This window comes from Phasianus colchicus, chromosome 6, assembly GCF_987193195.1.
Source record: "Phasianus colchicus chromosome 6, bPhaCol1.hap1.1, whole genome shotgun sequence".
NCBI lineage: Eukaryota > Metazoa > Chordata > Aves > Galliformes > Phasianidae > Phasianus > Phasianus colchicus.
Window position 1 is genome coordinate 38239160 of NC_143441.1, and position 22170 is coordinate 38261329.

At 37.7% G+C, this 22170-nt stretch overlaps 1 protein-coding gene across 3 annotated transcripts in view; it reads left to right on the top strand.

The window, feature by feature from the left end:
• WAC (WW domain containing adaptor with coiled-coil) overlaps window positions 1–22170 on the top strand; it is a 55063-nt gene that overhangs the window by 15631 nt on the left and 17262 nt on the right. For all 3 annotated transcript variants that reach the window (XM_031616067.2, XM_031616065.2, XM_031616066.2), the window contains exons 4-8: window positions 8238–8344; window positions 9100–9215; window positions 9618–9730; window positions 11177–11485; window positions 20916–21161. In XM_031616067.2, coding sequence (XP_031471927.1) covers window positions 8238–8344; window positions 9100–9215; window positions 9618–9730; window positions 11177–11485; window positions 20916–21161 — 891 coding nt within the window. The remainder of the gene's footprint in view (window positions 1–8237; window positions 8345–9099; window positions 9216–9617; window positions 9731–11176; window positions 11486–20915; window positions 21162–22170) is intronic.

Here is a 22170-nt window from a genome sequence, read left to right on the forward strand (position 1 = left end):
CTTTTTTTCTTCTTTACTGTTATCTTTCTTACTAGTATGAAAAGTGTAGGGTTTGTTTTCTGTGTGATCTTCATGGATCATGCATCTGCACCTTAAAACCTTGAACAGATTAATGTTTTTAATGAGATTATTCCAAGTGACATGGCATCTAACTCTTCCTCAGTTATGTCAGCTTCCCCTGCATGTCATTGAAGGCGTGGGTCAGTCACAGACTGTCTTCTGTTTACTGAGTCCATCAGGACTGTGAAAATGTCGTTCCCTGACATCGGATAGCACGTGGCTGAGGTGCTGTCAGACTTGTGTTACCAAACTTGAATCTCTTGGGACTGTATTTCAGCACCTTGTTCGTGGGAGGGCTGTGTACTTGGCTTTCATGGCAAGGCCTCAGAAGGGGGAAATTGAGTCTCTTGTCCTTATGCTGTGCTGATCCACATTGGAGTTGAGGTAATGTCATCATTAGTTTGTGGTGAGAGTTCAGACTGTCAGTTGAGCACTTCTCTTGTTTTGCACGTCATTATTAAAACCTCTTCCTGTATGAGGTACTTGCTTGAGGACAGCAGAACCTCTCTTTTGGGCTGTCTTTACTCTAATAGAGGTAGAAAAGTTTACTGAGCTGTAGTCAAGAACAAAAGCATGGTTTTGCTTTATGCTCAACTACTTCTAATTTCTTCTTAGGGAATTGTTGTCCTCTAAGTGATACAAATGTAATCTGTTAATAAGTGGAGCAGAATTAAAAAGACTTAAATGTACTGTCATTGGTAATGCTGTACTGGGATCTTCTGGTGTTGTGAGTCAGAGGGAGCAGGACTGTGAGTTGCTGAAGTTCACACTCCCTTCTCGTACTTCTGTGGGTAAAATGGTCTAACCTGCTTTTTCAACCTGATCAATCTCAAGGTAGATTAGTGTTAGGACTGAAGATCTTGCTAGCAGCTGTCTATATTAATAAACACCCTAAATCCAAAGGGAGGGAAAAATAAATGGAAATACGAGGATTTTGGTATCCACTTAGAGTTCTCGATTTTCTTTAAATTCAACTTGTAGTTTTCAAGTCCTCTGGTTGTGTCTGCTTCAGAAACTTTTGGGTCTTTCCAAGATGTTCTAACCAAAAATTTTAGGTGATTGGATATTGCCATATTTTAAGAGAAACAGGCACATTTACTCAATGTTATTGCTTTACTGATCTTCAGAAATTAATAATATCTATGTAAATTTTTCAGATGACTTTAAAATCCTTTGTGCAGTCTTTTGCCTATTCTTGTTTTTGCTATCAGGAAAACTACTGCTATCATTGTTTTCCACCCAAAGAAATGGACTGTCTTTTGTTGCTTTCAATCTCCTTTGCCATTTGAGTCCGTCCTACCTGGACACCTACTTACGACCTGGTGTAGGGATCCTGCTTTGGCAGGGGGGTTGGACTCGATGATTTCTGGAGGTCCCTTCCAACCCCTATGATTCTGTGATTCTGTGATTTATGAGGTGAGAGAGTCTTCTGTGGTGGCTTCACTTATCCTAGATAGAAGTGCACTACGTTTCTGTGAGAGTGCTTATGTAAATTTACTCACCCTCATTACAGTGGTGAATTCAGTTGTAATCTGGGTGGATGACAATGTTAGCCAAGGCAGGGCCACCTGTGGGAACATATCTGCATGCCTCCAGATAATTGGACGTCTACCTTCTTTCATTTTTACTTTTTAAAGGTGTTAAACTGTTATGCGAAGCAGTTTGAATTTTGAGTTGTTAGGAATTTCACCTAGGTGAAGCATTATCTGATCAGGTATTTATCTTACATATATTAACTCAAAGTTGGTCAGAGAGAAATTATTGAAATACATTTAACTTACTTGCCAGGAGACTTGAAGATCTGTTGTTTGCATTAGTTAGAATTCAGCGTTGGGAACGAGCCTAAAAAAAAATGCCACCATTTTTTTCTGGGAAATGGAAATATCATATTATGCAACTGCCTTTTCCAGCTGTTCTCTTTCCTTGCTTGTTCATGTTCCTTATTCCTGCTTCTTTGCTCTGAACAGTTGTTTATTGTTGCAAGAGGACCTGTAGAAGACCACCTGCAATTTTGTTTATCTTCTCCCTATGCAAAGGTAGTTGGAGCCCCTAATTTTTGGTAGAGAACCTGAGTAAAACTCTGTTGTACGTGTGAACTAACATATAATTCAAGAGATAAAGTAGGAAAAAAGGTGGTAGTTGAGGTGAATTGTCTGCCAGCATGTTTGTAGTAGAGCTACAAATCTTCCAGTCTTCCCCTTTCTTGGGACCCATTTATGCTTTTCAGGAGTGCAGTGGAAATGTGTTTGTCCCCTTAGCCATTCTGCAAAGAACAGCTTTGGGACGTAGGGTCTTTCTGGAGCTCACTGCATCCCTTGACCTTTGTTCATTGGACCCAATCATTTTTGAAATTGTGTACAGGCTGGAAAATGTTTTCCCACTGTTAACTGTGGATGAGCTGAGGGCTGTGGGGAGGAAGAAAACAACAAAATAATTATAACAAGGAAAACAAATTGGAATGGAATGGTTGATTTATATCTCTTCTGCCAGTGAGAAGTACCAGAACTGTTTGGTCTATTCAGACTAAAGTGCAGCCCTTGGAAAACAGTTCTCCTCTTAGGTTCTGGAGTCACTGAATTGCTTGTGAGAAGTCTGAATTTAAGTTGAGCCCTTTTATAATTACCTTCACTTTCATTTTCAATGAGCCAATAGCTGATTGTCTTTCTAGAGCCGCTTGAACTCTTCAGCCTAAAATTGAGCTTGAGTGTCTGAAATAAAATTAGAGGGATCTAATTAAGAATACAAATGTAAACAAAAGATAGCAGACTGATTATGTAATGCATAAAAAAATTAGAAGCTAATGTTTCATTTTAATATTATCTTGAAGTTCTGTGACTTTCAGTTTCTGGAAACTCGGTTACGTTTGAGTTTCAGTAATAAAACAGTAAATCAGTGGCTTAGTACTCCCTTCTCTTCCTTTTGGAGGTATTGGTTTCTTTCTACCATTTTAGAAAGAAAGCTGTATTTTAACCTGTTTTTCTGAAAAGAACTTTGTAGAATCCTTTTCATCCTTTTTAGTAATTTGTCCCACTTCATATACGATTCTGTTCATAATGATGTCTTAGACTGGTTTCCATGAAAGCTTGTATAAACAGTAACCTGAAGAAAAAGGTGAAAACTTCCTTCCAATGGGAAGAACGTTCTGAGAATCAGACATTACAGAGCAGCACAGGCTTCGCTGTTCCAGATAAGTAGATGGGGCAGGAGGGGAAAAGAGGCTTTGTAAGTTGTTTTGCTCATAGTGTAAAACTTTCAGTTTGAAGGGTTTAATGAATATTTAATTGACAGCAGAGTGATCAGGCTTGCATTTTCTTTACGCAGAGCACTGTGCCTTCAGTTTTGTGTGTTACGATTTTCTGGAAGGTGTTACTGACCAGTTGGTATATTCTCTGAGGCTGTTGCTCTGCTAGAAAAATGCAAATTTTTTTTTAATAATTTTAATCGCTTGTGGAAGGCAGCCATATTTTATTTCAATACAGCAGGCCACATAAAAATGCACTGGAAAAAAAAAAAAGATTTTGTCTTACTTTTCTGTTCAGCAAATAAAAATGGCTGTGATCGGCTGTTCAGTTACTGCTGAGGCTTGGGTATTGCGTTCCCATTATGTTACTTTTATTCCCTCCCATATGGAGAACTTCAGCGAGTGTTTTGCACAAAGACCTCCATCAAACTAACAAAGATGGAGGCTGGAATACACTTCAGACATCTTAGCTCAGGTGTACTTAGATAAGGCTGTTTTCAGTGCTTGAACAAGTTTTAGTTATCTCCATACAATGTCACTACTGCTGACTGTCATGCTGTTACATTTTTTCTGATGACAGATAATTAATGTCTGTGCTGTTGAGGAAGTTCAAATTCTAGTAGTGTCTCTAGCTTAACATATTTGAATACATATTAGCTAAGAGATGGAAAGGAGAGTCACTGAGCTCTATGTGAGTATAAGTAAGTTGAATGAAGTTTCTTGCTTTTCTGGTGCTCCGTATTTCTTTCCAAATGCTCGGTTGCTGAGCACAGAAGACTCTCAGATACCTTCCTGAGTCCCTGTCAGAACTGAAGACAGTGAAGGGAAAGGACTGGCCTTGAGGTTCAGCTGCAGCACTGGTTTTTGCTAGGGAGCATTTTTAGTGCTTTCTGCCCAGGCGGTAAGCATTTGTAAACTTTTGTTTGTATCATCTACACTGATATTTCTTATTATGGTTACAGTAAGAGTTACAGTATTAAGAGTTACGTTATAAGTATCTTGGAAGCCTAAGTGCTCTGTGTATGTTAGACTGCATGAAGTTAGGAAATGTATAGTCCAGTACCATACAATAGTATGCTGTTGCAGCTACTGCCAGCTTATTCTTTGTGCCTGGCCAAAGTCTTGGATGTCTAAGGTGGTTATGACTAGATGTTGTAGTTGCTAGTATGAGTTTTTTTGGGAAGTTTCAGCTTGTTTTGAAAGACGGTGGGGGGAGGGGGAAAAAATTAGTTGCTTATTAGAGCAGTCTAATCTTCATTTCAAAGTATCATTGTTTCTTAATTTCCTTGAGTTGAACTGATGTTAAGGGAAACATCAGTTAAATGTGAAAACTACTGACAAAGTTGAAGGAATACTGTGGGATGTATATTCTTTTTTCACCCTCTGTTGTGTCTGCTTTCCAAGTCAAGCATGGTGCTGAAACTTCATTGCAGCTCAGGCTGTATTCGGTTCAGTAATTTGGGTCTGGAGAGCACTTAATAAAAATTGTGCAAGTGAATCTTGGCGTAGCTGAATTTTCCAATCTGTAGTAGGCATTAAGTCACAGCCTATTTTTTGAATTGGTTCCCAGAACCGTGTTTTGTGTACTTGTGCTGATTTTCATGTACGAGTGAGAAAGATGTGATTTTTTTGTTTTGTTTGAAAGCCTTGAAGAAAATGATGATAATTTAATCTTAACCTGCTTGGATTTAACTGCTTCCAAAACAATGACTGAGCTGAGAAAAGTCACAGCGATGGTGCTATAGACATTTCCATAGGAAGCTTTGTAACTATTATTAAATCCTAGAGCGTGCTAACAGGTATTTGAAAAACACAAGTCGCTTGATCCTTCTTCTTTTTTCTTTTTTTTAATGCAACAAATAGAAAAAAACAGTAAGAAATGTTATAAGGGAATATCTCAAGGGGTGGTAGAGTGCTGTCTACCTTAGCAGGCCTCTTTCTGGGGTATTAAGTAATCTCAGCTATCCTACCTTTGTGATTTGGTTCTTAGGAACAAGATGCCACATGTGCACTTGCAGCAGACACAGCCATACAAAATGTATTGGGATTAGATGTTGCTAAGGGTATAGCTGGTATACCAGTAAGAGGAACCTCCCTTCTTATTTGAAGTAGACTTCCACATAGTGATTGCTTTTGGCCAACAATTTTCACATAGTAGACTTGGAAGCTCCTGAGCTGTTTTTCCATGGAATTCTGAGCTAGCAGTGCTTGCTGGGCTGGACTGTCAGAATTCCTTGAGAGGTTACAAGGTTTTGGTCTGCAGTTAATTTGGTGGATCTTTAAGCTATTAATTTGTATTGTCTAAAATTCTTGTTCTTCAGAGCGTTTGCTTCACTCTTGGAAGCTTCCTAACAGCAAACATCATTTTGGCAGCTCCCTTCATGTTCATTCCCTTTATGTTCTGGCACTGATCTGGGTGTAGAGCAGTGTTAACCATGAAAGTGAGTGGAGGTCTGAGAGGAAAACTTACACCTTTAACTGTGCTCTGTAATAGCTCTAGACACCATCAGGTATGGAATTATGCTTTGCTGTTCCAAGGCCTGAGCAGCATGTCCTGGTGACCCGAGGTGGGATCTTGCTGGAGAAGCCATGAAGGGCCCTTGTGAAGAAACTGCTGCAAGCAGTGCCGGGGCTGCTGAAGGCAGTGTGAGTGCCAGAGTAGCTCAGGTACTGCTGAGGGGCTTTGTGACTCACTGCCAGGACTGGGAACAGCCTTGGGAACAGTGGGAGGTGCAAAGGAAACTGCGGAGCTGTGAGACTGAGGGGGTCTGGATACCTGTGCAGTGAGCTTGTGGGGTCTGTTTAGGGATGGGTAGAACAGGTTTTAAGAGATTTTAGTGGTCTAATGCATATGTTGCCATCTTGCTCATGTTGGGAAAATGTGTAATGGATTATTCAATGTGGCAGTGTATTTAGACCATGATTGTATTTAGAAAGTCACCAGCAACATCTCGACTGAACTGAATGAAGTGTAATGTAACTGCATCCATAGGATGGGATTACAGTAAATTAACTGTGTGGATGTTTTCTGAAATTTTGAAGTTAATGATATCAAACTGTTTTAAAAAAACATCTGGTGCATCTCGTTTGTTTGTTTTTTTCTCTATAAAAAGGAAGATGGTTGTTTTACTTCGTAGTAGAATTTAACTAATGAGTCTGTGGTAAGCAGCCTTCAGAAATACACAGAGACATTTAGCAACTTTATCTCAGTAGAATTTGTGAGGGGAATAGTAAATAGATGAAGACTGTTAACAGAATAATTTATTTAGAAATATTTAACCACTGTCTCGTTCTGTAAAGGTTAAACATAGTCACAGAATCACCGAAGTTGGAAAAGAACCCTCCCAATGATAAGTTTGGTTCTGCTGGCCTTGAGTGCACAAGGTGGCAATGGTGTGGGCCTAACTCTTGCTTTTGGAAGGCTGTACTTGTGGAGATGTTCCTTTTTCCTTTCCTTGCCCCGCATTTCTTAAAGTGAGTGACAATACACTTGTTAGCCAAAATAGTGCTGGAAAGGGTTTAGAACTGTTTCTGGTAGTCAATAACTAGCGTGTGCAAATTTGTCTTTATTCTTTGTAGGGTAGGAACCACATTGGTCACAGCATATTTCCTTGCTTCTGTGACTGACTGCTTTTCTGTCCTGTTTGAGGAGGAGGTGGAGAATTTTGTAGTAATTTTGTCAACACTTGCATAGTCAGAAGGATCAAAAATCATTATTTGTATAATAATCTGTCTTATGCTACGTCTGATACACTGTAATAAGTCATTTTCTGCTTGTGAGCTCTCAAAGTCCTTATTCTAACAGCTCAGTTCACTCCCACCTATTAGTCCAGTATCAGGCTCCTGCCTCTTTGGTGTGGTTACTCATGAGGTTCAGTTTTTGATATTTGCAGACCCTTTTGATTTCAAATTTAAACTATGATACAGTATGTGAAGCTAGTAGTTCCTGTAGTAGTAATAGTTACGTACTTGGGAGGGAAGATAAGATAGGGTCAGTGCTGATGTATTTTGAGTATTTAGTTTCTCCTTGAAATCTGTAGGAAAATGATTTTTCTTAGCAGGGTGTGAAAGAAAAATGGGAAGAATGGAAAAATTGAAGAGATTTTTATTTGTGTAGAATTTTTCAAGGAATAGGAGTCTGTAAGAGCAGGACATCTATACAAAGTTCACAAAGGGCAAATGGGAGGGCTTATTTAACTGGAAATCAGAAGAGTTAAAGTTGAATTGGTGATTGAGTGTAGACACAAATGTAATGTATAAAATGCTGAGTTATCTCTTTTCTCATTTCTCAACTATTCTTTTGATTTCAAGTGCTACAAGGAAGAAAACCAGGTGACCTCAGTAAACAGTTGTTTGGGAGCCAGAACTGTGTGAATCTCTGGGAAACGCTGCTTTTAATCTGCTGTATTGCAGTCTGTGCTGCAGGAAAACTTAATTTATTCTGTTTTCATAAATTGAAACAGTTACCTAGGGCCAGTTACAAAGAAACTCAAGGGTGATGAAAACAGCCTTGCTTCAGTGAACTTGAAAAATGATTTTGTATATCAAACACAGTGGGCGAATGAGAAACCCTTTTAAACTTTCTAACTTAACATTTAGGATAAAATGGTTTCTAATTTCTGAATTAACACATTAGGACTCTGTCAGCATACTGATAAAATAACGGTAAAAGCTGCGTATTTGTGGGATGAGGTTTGAGAGTAAGAATAGTGCAAGCTACATTATTGTAACTGGAGAGTCAAAGGGAGCTTTACCTTATATGCAACAGAAGAAATATGTATGTGTGTCTTCTGAAATCCTTCACGTTTGATTGATATTGTGATACAGGTGAAAGATATGCCCTCCCTGCTTTTTGCCTCTTCAGAATTCAGATGTGTAATTTCTTTGAAGACATATGTGGTAAACTATTTCTTTTTTCCTCTTTTTTTCCTTTTAGGGACCAGTTACTCTCCACAAGAAAATTCACATAACCACAGTGCTCTTCATAGTTCAAATTCGCATTCTTCTAATCCCAGCAATAATCCAAGCAAAACTTCTGATGGAGTGAGTATTTGTGATTGATGTTTATCTCCATTCATATATATAGAGAGAGAGAGAGAGAGAGAGTATTTTCAGCATTATGTGAAATGGGAGATGTGTACTTCCTCTTCTATTGATTCTCTAACATGAGTTTTTCTTTTATAAACACTTTAAACATCCAGGCTGCAGTTGTTAAATGTTGTAAAACTGTTCTAATTGAGAATCATTAGAGGTTTGAGTTACATGTTTTGAATTTAAAATGTGAGATTGTTTAATAAAGTAGGTATATACTTTCCTTGAACTTTATTGGTAAAATCATATTTTCTTGCCTAGGTTTACTGGAATGAGTTTTTATCACTTTATTATCTAAGCTGTAGTGGTTAGGGTGGTGGCTGTTCAAAAATTGCACTGAAAGCAGAACAGATAAATTTGCAAAGCATAGAAAAAGATTGAAAATATAATTGCAGTGATTTTTTGAGAAATTTTAAGCTGCAAAGAACTAATGTTAACAATAGTGATATTACTGTGTCCCAGTAAGCATACTGTTAGTTTCTTTTATTTTTTCATGGTTAGTGACAATAAAACAAAAGAAACTGTTGTAGAATGCAGCAGGAGTATAGGGGTCGCATCTTAACGCTTACCAGCAATGGAACAGGCATTTAAACGTGATCTAAATGGAAAGCAGAGATATGGATGCATATGAGGACATGACATAGTTCTCAGTGTGTGTATTAAAACTCTGGGGTAGTCTTTTGTCCAACACTGTTTGTGTTTTAAAGGCTTACGATTCTGCGGATGATTGGTCTGAACACATCAGCTCTTCAGGCAAAAAGTACTACTACAACTGCAGAACAGAAGTTTCACAGTGGGAAAAACCAAAAGAGTGGCTGGAAAGGTATATATATATGTGTCTGTTTTCAACTTATAAAGAAAAGTGTTCTTAACATCGTTTATAGAGCGGTTGAGTTTATCTAGTACTGTGGTAAAAGATTGTGGTCCAAGTTTGTGTTTCCACCACCCATACATGACCTCTAGCACCTATTTTATCCCTGCCTGGGTGATCCCAGAACAGGGCGAGGGGAAATATGTGTTTTTCTTTGCTATGATAGTGAGCTGAACTGGTGTGATATGGTGAGGGCTTGGACAGATGTTGATGTAAGGAAGCAACAGTTGCAGTTTGTCAGCTTCATCTATAGCAATGATCTGTTCGAACAATTCATCTTATGCATCTGTGGAAAGTATTGTTAGGTGATGTAAATTCTTATTTAACCTATGTTGTTTTGTTTTTTTTCTTCAGAGAGCAGAGACAAAAAGAAGCAAGCAAAATGTCAGTTAACAGTTTTCCAAAAGATAGAGATTACAGAAGAGAGGTGATGCAGGCGACAGCTGCCAGTGGGTTTGCCAGTGGAAGTATGTGGTTTTGCTCTTTTCCAAACTTAAAAAATTAAAAAATAAAAACATTTCCTAAGCTGTTTTTCTCCACTCTTCATATAAACAAAGCCAAACTGATGATGCAGACAGCTATGCCAAGTGTTGTTCCTTAAAATAACTTTTGTGTACTAGAATGACAGTTTCTTAATGCTTTTTGTGGTACTCCTTCTTGCAGCTTTTACTGCCTGATTTGAGTTCTGTGTAGGTAGTTCTTGAAACAACTTGCACAACTGATAGTATAGTTGGAGTGTTGCACTTACTGAGACTTGTCAGTGTTATATTCTGAGCATGAAAACAGAAAAGCAGAAAAAAAATCTAAAAACTTGATTTCACATCTGAAAAATACAAACTAATTTAATAGATAATGGTATCAGGGTATACTCATATACTTTACTGAAAGGTATTTTTGCCATGCCAATACTATTAGCAAAGCAAGTCCCAAGCCATGACTTTCAGTAGCTTGGAATTATTTTTTTCCTGAGAATATAGCCTTATTCTTTGCCAAATTTTTCTAGGAAATGTACAAACAATTTCTAGAAACATGTGAGATTCTTTCTGTGTGCTGATATAATTTTAATGATTTTGTAGCATAGATCTCCAGATGGATTAAAAGTAGAAACCAAACTTTATTTTTCCAAACTGTGTTTTTCTTCCCCTTCTGTGGGACTTGGCCAAGAGATGTGTTAAAGCAATGCTTTTCTGTATATGTTAAAAAACTTTGCCATGCTAGAACAAACTGTATGCTACAAAAAGATAGCATACTTGCATGTTTCAGTAACCACTTGTTTTGTGAAAATCAAGGGAAAAAAAAGCTCAGTATTTGCTTGCTACATTCTCTGTGCAGTGTACTTTAACGTCCATTAGCATGTGACAGATGCAAACTAGTCACTCATTTCCTACATGGTCTTCTGAATTCATCCAACTGAAAGTAAATTCTTTGTGGCAGTATTCAAGTGACTTGACGTAGAATTCTTTGAGGGGTAGAATCTGAAACTACTTATTATACACGGTGCTCAGGATTTTTAATGAACAAAAGAAAAAGGGCACAGATTATCTCTTCATGCTAAATATAAGTGGAAATAATAGATTTTGGTTTAGATTTTTTAGGAGACTTCAAAAGTTAACTTTGACTGTAACACTCATTATAAAGAAACCTTTCATCAAAACACAGTGCTTAACTGGAACTCTAAATCAAGCAAAGGTCAGAGAAAATGCATTTTGTCAGTGAGTAAAATTGAATTTTGCCTTTTTTGATGCTGATTTGCTTGAGGTTTTTTTTTTTAATCATAAGAAGTTTGGTCAGCTGTAGTTCTTGATGTGCAGCTGTATTGACCATAGTCACTGTAATTTTAGAGAGAAGTTTCTAATTTAATCTTCTTTTTTTTTTTTCTTAATGCAACATTACTTGGGGAATCCTGAAAAAAGTGGAAGACAAGCATTCCAGTGACGCCAGTAGTATGCTCCCACAGAATATTTTGTCTCAAACAAGCAGGCACAATGACAGAGACTACAGACTGCCAAGGGCAGAGACTCACAGTAGTTCTACTCCAGTACAGCATCCCATCAAACCAGTGGTTCATCCAACTGCTACCCCAAGCACTGTTCCTCCTAGTCCATTTTCTCTACAATCTGATCACCAGCCAAAGAAATCCTTTGATGCTAATGGAGCATCTACTTTATCAAAACTGCCTACATCTGCATCTTCCATCCCTTCACAGAAAACAGAGAGGAAAGGTATGTCTAATGAAATTTCTTGTAGTATTTAAAACCATGTATTTCTTTTCCTTTTCTGGCTAAGTGTTACTTCCAGAACTTAAATGTACTTGTGTTGATTGTGCATGCTTACAGCCCAGTTAGCATTTTGATGAACTTACTACTTCTTAAACAATTCTAAATGGATTTTGTGGTATTTACTGTTTACTGGCTTATTCTGCAAATTGTTATCTCAGATTCTTTTAGTAATATATTCAAACTTTTTTTCTTACCTCATGTTGTTTTGGGTGTTTGCCATTTTTTGAGTTCTTAGCATAGATACAGCTACACTGTTTGAAAGTCATTTTGGACCATTATATTTTAAGAACTACTCTTACAGAATGGAATGCCACTGTCAATCTGGAAGTGCCATTCTTACAGAAAGCTACAAAATTTGTATGTTTTTAATAGGCTGCTCGAAGGCTGCTGAAAGTTTGTATTTCTATGCACCAGAAACATTTAGAATCATCGAACAAAGATCAGGACTCTGTACATTGTTTGTGACCTTCAAAAATCTATATATTAATTTGATTTAATTTCTTATTAGGGAAGAGGAGCTAAAGAACATTGTGAGAATGGAAAGGTGATACTTTGATATAGCCAAGCTCATTGAAATGAGTAACACCTTGTTAGAAAAAGGTGTTTCAGAGGTTTGGGAAGAGGAAAAAAATATTTTTTTAATAAAGATTTGGGTTTTAATTTTAAGTATTACTGAACTATTATGACACTGGATTCATTTTGGAAAGATACTGAAACTTGTGAGTATGTCTAGTTAAGAAAAAGTAATACAGTCCTGAAAAGCACATTGAGACTCAGGTCTGATGTTGGTCTTACACTCTGCATTTGTTTTCTTGCCTTCTAGTTTTCTTTATTAAAGAATTCCAGCTTTTAGTGCAGTTGGAAATTCTCCTGGCTATCCAAAAATTCCCAACGGTAACATTTCTAGCAATGTAAGAAAATTGTACGTGAAGAATTTTTCATGAGACCTTGGGCAGTTTTCACATGATCTGGAATGTGAGTGTTGATGGTAAATACGGAGTAACAGAGGCAAGACTTTTTTTATTCAATACTGTAAAGCATGAAGAATGGTGTGCTGGTTTTCATGTGGTTCTTGTACAGAATACCAAGAAACTAGCTGCTAAGCCTCTCCTTTGAGTGCAGTTTGATACATTCCTCTAAACAGTGGAAGTGCAAAATGTCCATGTGAAATATTCTCTCCTTAGATTCACAGAATAATTAAGATTGGAAAAGAACGCTGCGATCATCCAGTCCAGCCATCAACCCACCACTGGCATGCCCACTAACCATATCCCTCAGTTCCACATCTGTGTGCTTCTTAAACATCTCCAGGGGTGGTGACTCCATCGCCTCCCTGGACAGCCTGTGCCAATGCCTTACTTCTCTCTCTGAGAATACTTTTTTCCTAATATTAAGCATAACCTCTCTCTTTCCAGTACCATCTCTAAAACGTTCTTTAAGAAGCCCTTTGTTACTCCATTCTTGCATGTTTCATTCCTGTTTGGTGTCTGATTGGAATTCAAATTGGGTATTCTTTTCCTGTTTACTGCGTACCTTTATTAGTTGCTTCAGGTTAAACTGAGCAACTGAGTCTTGCTGAAACTGAAGGGATTTTCCCATTGTGACAGCTGTAGAAACGTCAGGTAGTTCTGGAATTTCTTAGATGTGACATTTGTTTGAAAACTTAGTGCATACAGTTAGGTATATACAGTAGAGATAACTGTGTGGGGCACTTTTGGCACTGTGAATCTTACCTCAGAATCTACGTTACCTTAGATGCTTCCTTACCAATAATGATGTAATTTCTGTATTCCTATAAAGGGACCGTTTAAGCTTATAGGAATTAAATGGATAGATTCCATAATGATGTGTAGTTAATGTAACTGCTTTATGACACTAAGGTGTGAGCAAACACAGCACTTTGGGAACTTCAGGCAGGGTGAGTCAGGCAGTTTTAAAGTTAGTAAGCAGTTGAATTAGTAGAATTTATTAGTTGAATGAGTAGAAGAAAGTTAGGCTTCAAAATTTCATTGTAAATTTTGATATTTTGCTTGAATTTCCTCCTTCAGAAGCAGAAAAACTCAATTTTGTATTATGATAAAAGTTCTTCATAGGGTACACTCAGTAATCTTGCCTTTTTCTTGCTTTGTATTTATTAAGACTTGTATTTGATATTTGAACATGAAATTTGACCAGTGTAATATCCATAGAACCTCGTGTATTTAAACAAAGGGAGTAAACTGTTGTACACTGCAATGGTTCTGTATAGCTTTCTTTTGCTACTCATTCTCCCAGATGTGGCTGTGAACCTGTGGTGTTGTAGGTATGCTGTTTTGTTGGTGATTGTTGTACAAAATGAAGAAAATCTCATTCTGTGACAGCTTAAACAAGCTCCTAATGTTATCTCTGCAGAATAGGAAAGTAGTTAGGGAGGTTTGTTTTTATGGTAGTAAAGGAAACAGCCTTTGATTTCTTTTTTTCCTTTTTTTTTTTTCTCCCTGTTCACTAGCTGTACCATCCCCCCTTCCCTCCCCCTCCCCCCTCTATAAGAAGAGGTAAAGCTGTCTTTTAGCTTTGCTTACTAAAGGGGCTTGGTCCAAATGACTGAATAATACATGCAGTATCTTGCCTAAATTAATTCTTGCTTCTTGTCATTGTGTTGCCGGTGGCCGTATGCCATATGGCATATGCCATGTATGTACCACTGTTTTACTAGTCTGTTAATAGTGTGTATTTTTTTTAAATGCAGTAATAGTTATGAAAAATAAAACAAAATCACCAAAAACCAACAACGCTTCTTTCAGCTCAATCTCTTTTGCTGCAGGGGTATGTTGTAGTCCCACAAGGAGATTGAATAAAATCCCTGGCTGAACTCTAGCTCAGCTGTTAGCAGTAGTCCTCTGCCCTCATGGCTGGCAGTAGTGGAGAGTTCCTGGGGAACTATTTGACCTCTACCCTTTGATTTGAATGTTCCAGTCAGAATCTGCTGCTTCTGTTTGTGCTCACTGTGAGTGCTCTATGCAGGTAAAGTGTGGGGTTGCTTTTCCTACTTTTGGCTGTAGGGCACATCACATGTTTTTGTGTTTCTTATTCACTTATTGAATGAAATGTTGTACTGTCCATACCTTAACAGCGTGTCTGTGCATAGAGTACTTCTCACAGCTTTCCTCCAAGTCCCATCAAGCAGCACTTCTGTTTCTGCTGCAGCAGTACTGTGAAAACTCTCCAACAGAACTCAAGAGGATGGCCAGCACAGGGTTGTGTGGGTTGTGCTGCTGATGCTGCCAGACTGAAGTGGTTGGTCAGTGGTAGCTGAGCTTCTTCCTTCTTCTTTCCTCACCCATTGTTTTGTACTTGTAACCCTTCCTAGACTTCAGTGGTTTGTTACTAACGTGGCACCTGATATCACTGCATCTTCTTTGGCCGAGTTTATTGCAGTTCTAAGTTTATTGCTCAGTTCATACACTGGTTGCAAAAAATTACATTAATGAGACTGTTGGAGGTTTCTTTCACTGTTTCATAATTGTTTGCTGAGCATTGCGGTTATGTTCATTTTGGCAATGGAGCTAAAAATACAAAAACTTCTCTGAGACTGGAGTGATCCAATATGAGTAGAGTACAGGTTGGGATTTCTTGTATTTCACAGGCTTTGAGCACAGTTGAGAGCCCAGTTACTGTTGTTGCTGTTGTTGCATTTGTCCAAACAGTTTCAAAATGCATCTTTTTAAAATACCTATGTATCTTGCTGTAGTTTAATGTTCTTCATACGTGAAATTGAATTAAAAAGCTCAGTGTGACTCGCACTGCACAGAGAACTTGGTGGAAAGCACTCACTGGACTGAACACATAGGTACTTCAGGTGAATGCGTTACGATTCTTAGTCATTAGCAGTAAATCAAGTAGTTTGATGAGCTGTTCTGCAAGTTGTTTAATTAAAAGAGCAGCTGCGAGCTTTATGGGGCAGTAAGGCATTGGTTTTCTGAACATTTTGTAGTACTATTTCCCCCCCACGGTGAGCACACTAAGAGCATGTGTGGTTGTTGCTAACTGAGCAGAGATTTAACTCCAGCTCACAAATGTGCTGAGTGAGTAAGGATGAAGTGCTGAATTCAGATGACTTCAAGTGCATTTTGTTCTACTGTTCAAAATAAAACTTAATAGGAAAAGCTAATTGGAATACTCAACGGGTCACATTAATAATTTGGAAATTATGCAGTCAGCCCTAAGTGGGAAATTTCCATGTCATTTAAATAATAAAAACCTTTGAAATAAATCTTTTCATATATATGACAGAATAAAAAGCAGCTACCTACAACAGTCTTGTAAAGCTACTTGATGTTTAGAGAATACCAGCCTGTGGGTTGTCAGGAAGAGGACTGTGAGGGAAGTTGGCATGCAGAAAATCCATTTTCTCATCACCCTTATTCCCTCGGGAACAGTGAGCCTGGACAGCCCAGCAGTAGCAGACAAGGGGAGGAGGAGTTTTGCAGGCACAGATGGGAACGTGGCTGTGGAGCTGGGTGGGCCTCTGGTGAGACAGGGTTTTCACCTGTGCATTAACCCTGGTCTGATAAACTACTTTTCATCTGAAATGTTATAGGCAGAAAACACATCTCAGAATGAGATACACTGGGTCCTATTTTGCTGAGGAGCAGCACAGTATTGTTATGGAGGGGCCATGATTAATGACAGTAAGATTCAGCAGCGTTTTAATTTACTGCCTCAGACTTTGAGAATAGAAGCGTTTGCCTTCTTGTCCCTAGGCTGTTGTTGGAGAACTCTGTGGCACAGCTGCCAAAATTAATCTGCCATATTTTTCTGAAAGGATTACTTGTCCTTCTTGCTTAGGAATCCATACTGCTTTGGAATATCCAGCGGACTGTTTCAGCTCTGACTTGAGATGACTTTTCAGGGACAAGCAGTGGCCTCCAGTTACTTCCTTTCATTTACCCTTCTGTGAAACCTGCAACAAGGATGTGCCTTTGTCGTATTGGTTCTTGTCATAGGGAGTACTGCCTTATGTCTCAGACTTGTCTCCTTTTAGGCTAAAAGATATGATCACGGGTCAGAGTCCAGCAGAGTAATTATAATCTTTCCTAATGATGATTGTCTTAAAAAAATGCTCCATTCTATTGTATAACCACTTACTAAGCTCTTCATGCAGCTGTAAGTTAAGCTCCAAGCTTAAATGGTTATTCTTTGCCATCTCGTTTGTTTTCCTGGTTTTTTAGACAGCTTTAGGTCTTGGCCTCGTGGTTCAGAAACTTGTTTTGGTGTTGAAGTGTATGTAGGCTTTATCCAATCGTTGTCTGTTGGGTTTGTTTGCTGTTTTTTGTTTTCAGAAAGCATGCTGTATGTTTCATTTGTTACGACAAAGTGAATTGATGGATTTTTCTTTTAGAAGTTTTCTTTAAAAGCTCTTGAAGTCAAAAGGTTTTTCCCTCCCTGGTGGTGTTTTTTGCTTTGATTTGGAACACTGATCTTAAAGGAAGAGCTCGACATGAAATTTTCCATAAGTGAAAAGATTACAGCAGATGTTATGCTCTCAGTTTTAATTATTTTTTTTATTTATTGAATAGTTTCATTTGGGACTTCATGATAGTAGCTGAAATTGTATGTGACATTAGGGTCATTTGTGTAGTATCTGTTTACAAGTTGCTGTTGACAGTGAAGGGACCGCAGAGTTATTCTGTCCAATGCCAAGCGGTTTTAGCTCATCATCATCTAATACTTTTACAGGCCTTGCAACATAGTTGATCTTTTCTTAAAGAATACTTCTAACAGACACAAGATTTGCATTTTCTGCTTGTAAGAATATGCGTAGGTTCAGAGTTAATCTGTGTTTGATGTATTAATGGTAGCAGATTTACGAATGTCTGCCTTTCTAGATTCTAACTGGATTCCTTATTTTGCAGTAATAGTGCATGTAGCTTGTTTATGAGCAGAGTACTGTATTGACTCAGGTACAGACCAGTGTATCAGAGCTGTAAAAATTGACTGACATTTGTACAGAAATCTAAATGTTCTCAGTATTGTGTTCTCTTCAGATGCGTTTTGTGGTGGTTGAGATCTGAAATGAGAGTTACAGGTCTGTGTAATTCCAAATATAATATAATTCCAAATTAAGGTAATTCTACTTTTACAGAAATGGCCTATATTTCGTATTTTTTAGCATGTAGGATTTTGTCATGAGAAATTTTCCAATTGTAGAGAAGAAAATGGCTTTTCAGGCTGCTTGAAAAGAACAAATGCTTCCATGAGCATACTTTTATCAATTCTGATTTGGCAAAAAAACTTTGTGCCCTTTTTACTGTGGTTATGAACACAGAGATGTACTCGTCTGTTACATCTAGACTGCTGTTTCTGTAATGTTCATGGGCTCAGAAGCTGACAGTGTTAGTGTTGGCCATGAACTTTTTTTCCACATCATTTTCTCAAGGTGTTTAGTTCATGTGATTGTACAAAAACTCTGACTTCATAGATGTATTTCAACACATACGTAAAACTTCTAGAATAGTACAGTTGCAGAACAGTGTTTCCATATTGTTCAAAAAGAATCATTTTGATTGTGTCGTTTTGGTTAGTATTCTTGTAGCGGAGAAGCTCTCCAAACTCAAGTACTTCTGAAGTCTCCCTGGCATTCAGTGGTTTTGTATGACAGATTCTAAGTTCTTTTGGATGAGAAATGAGCAAATACTCAGGACTCGTTGAAGGTTTGCCTCCACTGTGTTGCTCATTCAGCTTTGCCTTTGATTCACGTTTTTTTTGTGTGTGTACAAAACTGCAGTGTGGGAAAAATACTTGGAAATGCTTGCTATGGTGGTATGGTTTGAAGCTCTGGAACTGCTTGTGTGAATTAATACTATATTAGTGAGCTTTTTCCTTGCTTAAAGCAGTTAATTTCTTCTTTTAACCACTGGTTGTACAGAAACATGATTGGTCTGATCCAGTGCCAAGAAAAGAACTCAATCTAGCTGTGAAGAAATCTTCTCTACATTAAATACCTCTAGCTATTAGTTCTGGTCGTTGCTTAGGTGTTTGGTTGGGTTTCAGTTGGTTTATTTTCTGTACTTTTTGGGGTGCTTTTTGTTTCTTTTTAAATTAGGGTCGTCACAACCACCCTCACCTCCCTCCTTCCCTTCCCCAACGATTCTCAGAGTCATGGGGTGAAAGACTTACAAGCACTTAACCTGCCCCATTCTGCTAAGTTCCCTTGCTTTTGTCTGCCAGTACATGCATATGACAGGTACAGGTTCTGTTCAAACTTTATGGTGGGATAAGATTCTTGCTTACTTGATATATCTTGAATTCCTGTAATTTTGCTAAACTAACCTTAGCATTGTAAGATTTTGTATGCAATATTTCTGCAGCAGACTAATGACTCAGTGCATTCATGGGGAGGGCTGGTAAATAGTCGGTTGTCCTGGTCACGTTATTGAAAAATGTATAAAGTTTTTGTAACCACTTGTTTTTTCTCTTCAGTCTTTGTAATGCTTCTTGTCCCTTCATGTTATTTCAAGTTTTAAGTTCTTATGAAAGCTCCTGTCCAAATGGCCAGGTGCCTTTACAAATACAGTAAAATCAACCTTTTGTCTGAAGATGTTTGTAATTAGACAAGGCTATGCCTTTTTTAGAAACTTGCCTGAAAGATCAGGCTGTGTCTGTGTGCCCTGCCCTTCAAATCCTTACAAGCAGTCAAATTTGAGTTCTTCAGCATTTCTTCTAGTTTAGATTTCTCAGCTATTTAGCAACAAAGCTATTTCCAGTGTTGGAGGCCTGCTGTGAAGTTTCTAGAGAAACTGCAGAAGTCCTTTTTTTTTTTTTGCCATTTTAACTGAGAAGTATAATCTCATTGGATTTACATATTGGTACTCACTTCAGTCATTCTTCTCAATTTTTTTTTAGGGTTCTTCTCCAATGTAGAATCAAACACAAAACTTGTAATTAAGGCTGTCAGAAAATTACAGCTTCTAGGAATTGTGTGACACTTTGTTCTCCAGCGGTAGAATGAAACAAGACCTTTTGATTTTTCTTCTCTACTAGAAGTCAACCTCTTCTTATCTTTAATATCTCTCCAAAGGAAAAACAAAACAAACAAACAAAAAAAACGAAATGCTTACAGTGCAGTTTTCCCTCCCAGTTACTTTAGCTTTTGTTTGGATTTTTTTTACCTGAATATCTGTGTTGATGTTCTCTCCCCAGTCTGAGGTGGGTTTAAAATCCAGATCTTCAGTCCTGTGGGCAAGCACTGTAAATGAGAGCTTGGATCCGTACCCATCTTTCCACTCGTCCTCCAGGTTGTTTGGTACTATAGCACCTCAGGTGGAGTGGAAAGGAGGAAGTGAGAGAAAGGGAAGCAGGAATTGAAATGTGGTGATCCAGGCTTCTAAAAGGAAGGATATTTGAAGTGACTGTATACCCATAGTTAGTGGAAATACTTTCAGTGCTGGAATTTCTTACGGTACTGGAATGCAGGAGACACTTTCATACTAACTGAAAGTCAAATTTAAAACTTGTTGATTAACTCAGATTATATCATGGCATTTTTCTTCTAATTAAGCCCAATTTAACTTAACTTTTGCAAAGTTTAAATTTAACTTGTACAATATAATTAATAACTTAAGCACTAAAACATACATAAGCAGTTACTTGCTAAAAAGAGAATAAGAAAGTAAAGGAAACAGATCTTGATGTTTGAGAAGAAGCTGATGAGTTTGAAATTAATTATGAGCAGGTACACGTTCAGATGTTCTTCCCCTGTGTGGTGGGGATGCTCACAGCTCTTTTTTTAAATTTATAGTACAAATTATCGCCCTAACGATAATCCTGAGCATTGTACCTGTATTGTACATGACAGACTCGGTCTTTTTTTGTAGCTTTTGAAATCTGGTTTCTGAGTAAATGAAGTACATCTTATTCCCTCCCTCAAATTTTGACTTATTAACCTATCTGTTTGTAAGTCCATGGACTTTTTAATGCTTTTTGTCACTACGTCTCTTCCAAGGAAAGTTTGGAGTGCACGATAAAAACATTTCACAAGAGAATATGTACTGCTAAAGTGAACATTAATGAGGAATTTTTGGCTTAAGTTTGTCTTAATAATTCAGAGTACTTTGGAGGTGCGTGGGAAGGTTTGTCATGTTGACAGCTTTCCATCCAATTCTTGGAAGTGAAAGTATTTTTGAGTGTGCGCTTAATACATATTAAGTTCAGTAACGCAAATGACACTATTTATCAAATATCTTCAGTTTCTGTTACGTGAATATTTGTATGTATCTTTTCATCTTATAATGATATAAAATAGTTCTTGTGAATTTAACATGAATATTTTACTAGTGAGGAGTTATGAGGCTGTACTGAGGAAAATGAAAATTACTCTTTGCCTTCTATTTAGAGTCTACATCCGTGGACAAGACTGTATCCCATTCTTGCACAACCCCTTCTACATCTTCTGCTTCTGGACTGAATCCAGCTTCTGCACCTGCTTCATCAGCTCCTACAGTTCCTGTCTCACCTGTCCCACAGTCACCAATTCCTCCATTACTTCAGGACCCAAATCTCCTTCGACAGTTGCTGCCTGCTCTGCAAGCCACATTGCAGCTTAATAATTCTAGCGTAGATATATCCAAAATCAATGAAGGTAAGGATTCTTTAAAGTTCATGTAATCCTTATGCACAGTAGTATAGTATAGGTGGTTAAATTGTAGTAAATTCCACTATTACCTTAAATGAAAAGTAAATAAATCTCTACCTGAAGTGAGGGTGGTTAGTTACCTTCTTTTTCTGTTCAGCCTTTTAAAATTAGCCATATGATGTTTAAGATTAATATGCTTGTGAATTCTGATATACCTGAGATGTTTTCACTGATGCCAGGGATGTATCACTATTCAAGTGTTCTCTTGTCCAAAGTTTAGTTAGTTTTTCACATGTTTATTTTATGCAGTGGTCTTTGTTTTCTGTGGTTTGAGCTGCCATCCTAGTAGTGTTGGCAAACACCAAAACTTCTAGTGTTTTGGAAGTTGTTTATCAATTTTTTTATTTAACAGAATATGTTGGCCTCTCTTGAGTAAGATTAATGTATTGCTAATTTTGCTGGCAAGCTAAATTTAGTGCATCTAATCCAATTTTGCTGGATAGGCTTTGTTTGTTAGAAGAATTTTTGCAGCTAGGTGTAGTGCCTTTCATTGCAAGAACAGGTGGAGTTGGTGCACTTTGATCATTTTACTGGGATTTCTGCATGTGACAATTTAATGAAAGAGGAATTGTTGTGCAGTGGGTTTTTTGTTTCAGTTTGTTCTGCACTGATCATCAGTTTAAATAGGAGGCAAAACATTTGCGTGTAGTGCCCAGAGATCTTTAATCTTTTAAAAGTGTCAACCATGAAAATGGTCAGATTTTACTTTAAACTTAGGAATTTTTCCATAACAATTGTTTCTGTGGAAAAAAATCTCAATTGGTTTCCTTTTAATCAACAAATATGGTTTCATCAGTAGTCCAGTAGGTTATTGTCTTTTTTTCCTGTGCTGGGAGGAGTTCTTATAACTGTTTATTTGCACGAGGTTGGACTGAAAAAGTAGGAAAATCCATGGTTGGTTGGGTTGAAAAATGACGGATCCTATTATGTGCCCTGCTGTATTCTATTGGAAAGT